The sequence below is a fragment of the Spinacia oleracea genome, chromosome 6 (assembly GCF_020520425.1).
Source record: "Spinacia oleracea cultivar Varoflay chromosome 6, BTI_SOV_V1, whole genome shotgun sequence".
Lineage (NCBI taxonomy): Eukaryota > Viridiplantae > Streptophyta > Magnoliopsida > Caryophyllales > Amaranthaceae > Spinacia > Spinacia oleracea.
The window spans coordinates 23,754,398-23,762,184 of record NC_079492.1 but is presented as its reverse complement, the minus strand read 5'-3'; the positions used below and the strand labels follow the sequence as shown (position 1 = coordinate 23,762,184).

At 37.2% G+C, this 7,787-nt stretch overlaps 1 protein-coding gene across 9 annotated transcripts; it reads right to left on the bottom strand.

Annotated features, from left to right (window-relative positions):
- Positions 1-288: 288 nt before the first annotated feature.
- Positions 289-4,883, bottom strand: LOC110789070 (iron-phytosiderophore transporter YSL15). 9 transcript variants are annotated; one of them, XR_008924001.1, is made up of 8 exons: positions 4,389-4,883; positions 3,844-3,914; positions 3,538-3,640; positions 3,236-3,405; positions 3,081-3,146; positions 2,015-2,241; positions 1,149-1,322; positions 289-692 (listed from the first exon to the last, which is right to left on the bottom strand). XR_008924001.1 is itself a non-coding variant. In XM_056833101.1 (4 exons), the coding sequence occupies exons 1-3, from the start codon at positions 3,581-3,583 to the stop codon at positions 2,158-2,160; spliced, it is 300 nt and encodes a 99-aa protein (XP_056689079.1). In that variant the 5' UTR covers positions 3,584-4,883; the 3' UTR covers positions 289-692; positions 2,015-2,157. The 9 variants fall into 9 exon arrangements, 1 of the variants encoding a protein (XP_056689079.1); XR_002533504.2 differs by having other exon boundaries at positions 3,844-4,883; XR_008924000.1 differs by having other exon boundaries at positions 3,538-3,914.
- Positions 4,884-7,787: the final 2,904 nt, after the last annotated feature.

Below are 7,787 nucleotides of genomic sequence, written 5' to 3'. Positions count from 1 at the left end.
CAGGCGCCATGTTGAAAAGTCATTTGCCTCACACATTAGCTTAATGTGCGACACAATTGACTTTTTAGGCGCCAAAAAATAAGTCATTTGCCTCGCACAATAGCTTAATGTGCGACGCAAATGACTATTTGAGCGCCAAAAAAGTAAGTCATTTGCGCAGATTAAGGTAATGTGCGACGCAAATGACTTTGGATATTCTAAAAAAATTGAGCTGCTAATTTTATTTAATCCTGGATTAAATAAAATCAGCAGCTTTCAATAATGCCAAAACACAAAATGCACACATAGTGATATTCAATTTAAACAAAATTCCAGAATGAACAAAGTTACAGAAATTACCAAGAGAACAACAATTGGCACGGGTACTAGGTAATGTAATACTTCAAATAGAACATCTGAACAATAATGACTCGACGATGCCATACCACAAACTACTAAGTACTAATCAGTATTCCAGTCACAATAAAATATAATTTCAACTTATAAACAATCTGAATTTTCTAAAAATATGCAAGAGGTTGTTAACACGAGCCTTGACTGAAGTCAATGGGTCCAACGCATGTTGGGTACCAATGTTGAGTGTATTCTCATTACTCGAGAAGCTGTGGCTCAACTCTGCACCAACAGCTGTGTTGGTCAGTGGACTCACAATATGATAGTATGAAGCATTCAAGATGTCCAGTTTGTCGTTCCTGCAGTACCCAAAAGTAAACAAAATCACAAGTGTATCAGAAAAGTATATCCAGTATCCAGCTTTCAAATGATACACTCAACAACAGCCAAAGGTGAAAGATTAGAACATTATTAAGTAGTTTTCGACAAGCAGAATCCAAATTTATTTATAGGATACACGCATATAGAGATAATATGAATTACCAATATGAAAATTGTCAAATCAGAATAGGAGTGATTCTCTTTGTTTAATTTCTGAACAGCAATTAAATCACTAGTGGAAAAACATCAGATTTTCAACTATATAGGTAAACATACAGAGGTTGTAGCAAATATGTAACAGCTGAAAAAAACAATACCCACATTGAGGAGCCTGAAATATTTGCATTCCACCATCAAATTTTCATAAACCTTCCAAATCCATTGTACAATACTACCTACTAGTTTTCATCTAAAAGGATGAGAGATGGGAGAACCTGAGGCTCTTCTCCATGCCTATCAGCAGCTTTAGAATCAAGTTCAGGACTTGTTTCTTCCTGAAATATTAAGGCCTATTAACAAGCTAGTTCTAAAATTTTCCGCCTCCTCGGCCTTTATTGGCTGCATTGCTGTTGGAGCCATTAAGAGCAACAACGGCTGGTTGTTTTCCCCTGCAACAAGTACATGCGTCCAAGGAAAAACAACAAACAGGCTTCAAACATGGAAACACATGAGAGAATGCATGAATCATATTTGATCACTTAAAACTTTAAAGTTTTATTTGCTATGTTTCATTTGCATCCCCCGTTTAAACTTTAAATTTTAAACTTATTACTTGCTGTCTTTGTTAGATATTAATCTAAATTAATATATAAAATAATGCTTCTCATATTCAAACAAACTACAACCTTGCAAATTTCATCCCCCATTTTGATTATCCCAATTGTGAGTATTATCTCAATTGTAAGTACAATTGTACAAATCATAAAAAAAATCAGTCACCTGATAAATAGGAATCATCTAACACATAAAACTACAATCCAAAACTAACTTTGAAGATTATTAATAACGAGGTTTACGAAACCCATCACACAATTCATACAAATTCCAGCTAATTTACATTTGAAAGTTGAAATTCAATGCTAAATCATGGATGAGACATTCCTCTCCTCACTTTTAATTATCTCTTTAAGTTTTGTGGCGGCATCTAAAAGGTTCACAGCAGTTTGAAGGCTGTACAAGTGAGATGAGTGCAAAATCAACTACCACACCATTGTGAGAACTCAAACACGAAAAGTATTGATTTAAAGACATGATTTGGGTTTAAATCGAGCAACTTAAAGTTCATGATGATGCAACAAACCTCGAGACCAAATATTCCAATTTCTGTGCCAGAAAAGAAGCAGCATCATCAGTAGTCCCGCCAGAGAAAGGCAGCATCATCAGCAATCCCGCCAGAGAGAGGGCTTCACTATTATCTCTTTAAGTTTTGTGGCGGCATCTAAATTAAAAGCTTCCACCGCCAGAGAGAGCGCAACTGCAATAGCAATTGCTGGTGCTCCACGAACCACCATATCCTTCACTGCAGACCTGAAAAAAAAAGATAATACTGCTTAAGATGGGTAGTATATTGATTGAAGGAAGAAGAACAGTCAGTTTTTCCTAAAGGTTGGTGACATCTTAATAGTCTAGTAGCAATGGTGACTAGCGATAAACTGAATCATCCAACCATCCAAGGTATTTTATGCACAAAAAACATGACAGTGGGGAAATCAGAGAAATATCAAGAAGGTTTTAATGTCCATCTGTGCCACAACTAATCCAGATTCATGACAAGTATCTAACCATTGCACAACTGTACGGGAGAAAGGTTTATTGAAGTTCACATGAAGTTACTGGATCTTTTAAGGAGTCCAGTACCAGTTTATTGCCTTTAGGGTTCTCTGTCTTGTCTAAAAACAGCGAGATCTTAGTAAGACTTACAATATTTTTGAAATAGAGATAATGAAATACACCTTTTCAAGACTGGTTACATCGATAACAATATGATTCAATCCAACAGGCAAAACACCCCTCAACCCTTAATAGTGTAAGCCTAAGACCACTTGCAATCAAACTGTCAAAAATATCAGGGTTGCATTCAACATCGACTAGCTTAAGACTCTGAATATTAGCAAAGATCTTGAAGTCACGTGGTTAGGGTTCATAACAAAACTCATGAGTTTCAATTTCACCGACTCTTTGCATTTGAAAATATAACAAGGTATGAAAATTAATTACATGCACTCAATTATGTAAGTTCATCAAAAAAAGTAACTTGGACATAAGAAACTCTAAATTTTGTCTACACCGTAACCTAATTAACTACCCCTAAATTGAATATGAATTGGTAAAAACTACAAAAAAACATTAAAAGTAAAAGCAGCTACCAGAAAATGACTTTCTCATCAATAATAACCACTCGGGAACGACAACTTGTAGTCAACTATCAATATCTGCAAGACATCAGGATTGACTTTCAGAAACTTCACTCAGGTAAAAAGAACTCACTCTAGAAAGAAAGATAATTCCTATTGTTAATTACCTTCCGAAGTGGGATCAATACAAACAATCCAACAAAACAGACAAGCAAATTATAACCAATCACCCATCGAAGCTGTAACTCCTTGTAACTCCCTGGTGGATTCCCTGGCGAGTTTCTGGCAAGTTCATACGTCTTCTTGTTCAGTGCCAACAGATGCGCCCTAAATCCGCCTGCAAAGCAATCAATCAAGAAATGAAACAAAGAAAAAACAGATAACTTGTAACAACAAAATTCAAGTAATAATAAACCCAGTTTTCTGACATTTACAGGAGCGTAAAAGGGGTAGTATTAAGATATTTGACCTTGGATGACCATGCTGTAGCAGGCAACAGCACAAGTCTGAATCATAGTATTTTCATGTCCGAGGTGAATTGGACAAAATCATAGCGAACAGAAACGAAACGCCTGAAAATCATGTAAGAGTTTATGGGACTACAACCAACACAACAACATTCAAACCGACAAATAGAATTGCATATCAGCTCTATGAAATCCTCACAAAGCATAAACCTTTGTGAGGATTGCATATCAACAAACAACCTACTTGATCAACGATCATACAACCAACAGCGTACTCATCAAAAATCAAACCAAATTCTAACACAAACCTTTTGGCGAAGCAACTGCATAATCTTCAAAATCTAACCAAAATCTAACACTGAACCTTTTGGCGAAGCAACTGCATAATCATCAAAACAAAACCAAAATCTAACACGAACAGAAATTCAATCAAACCTTAATCATTCAGCAACCGAATTAAACAAATAGCCTTCCTATCAGAAATTATCAACCAATCAGAAACCTTGTAGAGCAGTAGAAGAATATAAAAATGAAATTCGGCGATAATACTTCAAACCCCTAATTCAAAATTGATTAAAACCCTTAATTCCTCAGCAATTGAATTAATATCCTCCATCTTAAAAATTGCGCATTACACCAATCAATCGGAAAGAAGCCAAGAAAAGCAGCAACAATCAATAAACCAGCCTATAAATTTGGAGAATTCGAACTTCAGAAATACAATCAAACCCTAATAATTTAGCAATCGTATTAAACAAACAGCTCTCCGATCAGAAATTAAACCCTAGATTCAAGAAGCCATAATAGATCAATTAATGAGTAGCCGACGTTAAGAAACTGGTTTACTGGTTACCTGAGAAGCGTTGCTAAAGAGGTCCTCTAGTGTAGAACTACAGAAAGCGACAAACTCTTGCCATTGTTTCTGTTGTTGTTGTTGTTGTTGTTATGGCGGTGTAACGCGGTGTAACGCGGGACCAACTCGGTCTGAGTCGACTCAACAGAATGCCCCAAAAACTCAGCCCCACTTCCACCGCACCCAAGATGAGTCGCCGCCGAGTCATCCACCTCAGAGCCTGAGTTTGCTGAAGATGTCATCGCTTTCAGATCTGGGTTTGCCTCCATCGTATTCGCTAAGCTTGAATTTTAAAACAAATTTGAGAGATTGGGGTGATTTGGTGAGAGGAGACTTTGAAGGGAAAGCTCGATACTGATTCTGAAGGAGAGACGGAGAAGCTTTGGAGTTTCAACAATGGAGATCTGAAAATACGAGAGAGAAAGAGGTGTACAGGGAGGCAGGAAATGTCGTATGAGAGAATATGAGAGAGAAAGGGAATGCAGGTAGCTAGACTGCGTCCCACCAAATAAAAAAAAACGTAAAGGTAATAATTAAATTTAGAAACGTCCGAAATTTTTTTACCTCCTTTGCGTCGCAGAATTACTAAACTGCGGCGCAAAGGGGTAATATTTTGCGTCGCATTATTACTAATATGCGACGCAAATGACTCTGAGATCATCTTAGAGTCATCTGCGTCGCAGATTAGTAATTCATCGACGCAAATGACTAATTTTAATGCTTAAAACTGTCAATTGCGTCACATGTTTAAATGTGCGAGGCAAATGTGGTGATGCAAATGATTGTTTTTCCACTAGTGAGTCAATTCTGATAGAATTCCACATTCTTTCAGATGGTCATCAAATTCATAGCTCAGATATTCACCGCCTCTATTAGACCGCAGTGCCTCAATCTTCTTGCCTAATTGATTCTCTACTTCACTCTGAAATTCCTTGAATTTGTCAAAGGATTCAGACTTGTGCTTCATTAGGTAGACATAACCATAATTACTGAAGTCATCAGTGAAAGTGATAAAGTAGCTGAAACCACCTCTAGCATTTGTACTCATTGGTCCACATACATCTGTATGGATTAAACCCAATAGTTCAGTTGCTCTTTCTCCAACTTTAAAGAAAGATTGCTTTATCATTTTGCCAAGTAAAAATGATTCGCACTTACCATAATCCTCTAAGTCAAATGGTTCTAGAATTCCTTCTTTTTGAAGTCTTTCTATGCGCTTCATGTTAATATGGCCTAATCGACAATGCCACAGATAGGTGAGATCTGAATCATTCTTTTTGGCCTTTTTGGTATTTATGTTATAAACTTGTTTGTTGTGATCTAATAAATAAAGTCCATTGACTAATCTTGCAGATCCATAAAACATCTCTTTAAAATAAAACGAGCAACTATTGTCTTTTATTAAAAAGGAAAATCCCTTACCATCTAAGCAAGAAACCGAAATGATGTTTTTAGTAAGACTTGGAACATGGAAACACTCTTCCAGTTCCAAAACTAGCCCAGAGGGCAACGACAAATAATAAGTTCCTACAGCTAATGCAGCAATCCGTGCTCCATTTCCCTCTCGTAGGTCGACTTCACCCTTGCTTAACCTTCTACTTCCTCTTAGCCCCTGCGATACATAAGTGTAATCCACAACCTATATCTAATACCCAAGAAATTGAATTTGCAAGTATACAGTCTATAAAGAAAATACCTGAAGATAGAACGAATGTTCCGTTCTTCTGATCTTCCTTAAGCTTCGAGCAATCTCCCTTCCAATGCCCCTTCTTCTTGCAGTAGAAGCATTCAGATTCAGAAGTGGGTTGGCTCACCTTCTTCTTTTCAGACTTGGTGCCGCTAGTTTGCTTAGTCAGGCTGGCCTTCTTGCCACCTTTCTTAGCATTCCTCTTCTTGCCAGATTTCTTGAACTTGCTCCCACGCACCATAAGCACATCTTGCTTATCACTTTTGAGCGTCTTTTCAGCGGTCTTCAGCATACCGTGAAGCTCAGTGAGCGTTTTGTCCAGACTATTCATACTGTAGTTCAGCTTGAACTTATCATACCCGCTATGAAGAGAATGGAGGATGGTGTCTACAACCATTTCCTGAGAGAATTGCTGATCCAGCCGACTCATATTCTCAATGAGTCCAATCATTTTGAGAACATGTGGACTTACGGGCTCGCCTTTCTTAAGCTTAGTCTCAAGAATTTGCCTATGAGTCTCGAATCTTTCGACTCGAGCCAGATCTTGGAACATGTTCTTTAAATCACTGATGAGTGAAAGCGTATGAGTTGATGAACGTTTTCTGTAGATCTGCACTCATGGTTGCAAGCATTAGACATTTTACATCCTTTTTGGCATCAATCCAACGATTGAGGGCTGCCTGAGTGACCCCGTCGCCTGCAACTTCGGGCATCGCCTCTTCCACGACATACTCTTTTTCTTCCTGCATAAGAACTATTTGCAAGTTCCTTTGCCAGTCAAGGAAGTTTTTCCCGCTCAACTTCTCCTTTTCGAGAATTGATCGGATGTTGAATGAATTGTTGTTTGCCATAGTTAAGACTACAATTGAAAAAGAATAAACAAATAAATAACCATTCACAGTTTCTCTTAATAAACTTAAATTAAAGCATACATGCATAATTTATAATTTATTAAGCATTTTATTCAAGTTATTTGTTCCGGCAGGTGTGAATAAAATGATTCCAAGACCCTTAAATCATTGAAGAATTTAGCACATTATATATTCAGACTCAATTCTAAAATATTTTAGGTAAGCAAAGCCTTTGCTAATAGTCTAGAAACTACTCTTGGTTGATAGGTACGTCTAATAACTTATTAGGTAAACCTATCTGTAGGGGGTTTTTTTGTGTCAAAACTTGTTTCTCGTTCTACAAGAGGGGCAGTTCTTTAGAAAATCGTAGAATTTTTGTACCTCGAAGGAGTCGCCACCAAACATTGTTTAAAGTCTCGTTTGGAGAGACCGCAAATGACTCTATGTTGGATAAGGCCTTGAATCCTTGAAACGGATGGGTGAGATCCGGGCACGGGAACAAAAATGCTTGTTCGGCGAGCTTTAGAAATATTCAAGTACGTTGGCACAACATTGTTTTCGATAATAAACCCTAGATTAGACTATGTGGGTTTGCATTTAGAGCAAATTTAATCTCTAATTGTATGGTGGTCACTTTGCTTTAAAGATTAATTTAAGGAACCTAAGGCCGGTTTGTCCAAAAATATCTTTGTTAAGCGTGATGTAACCTTTGTATTTGGTTGTATTTAGCATGTTGGTGATGAAAGCGATAAAGCAAATAAAGCAACATCACAATACTAAATAAAGTGCAGAATTAGTAAATAAAAGACCCCCAAGAAAAGGAATAGGGAGTAGGTCCACATTGCCTAGAAATGGACTAGG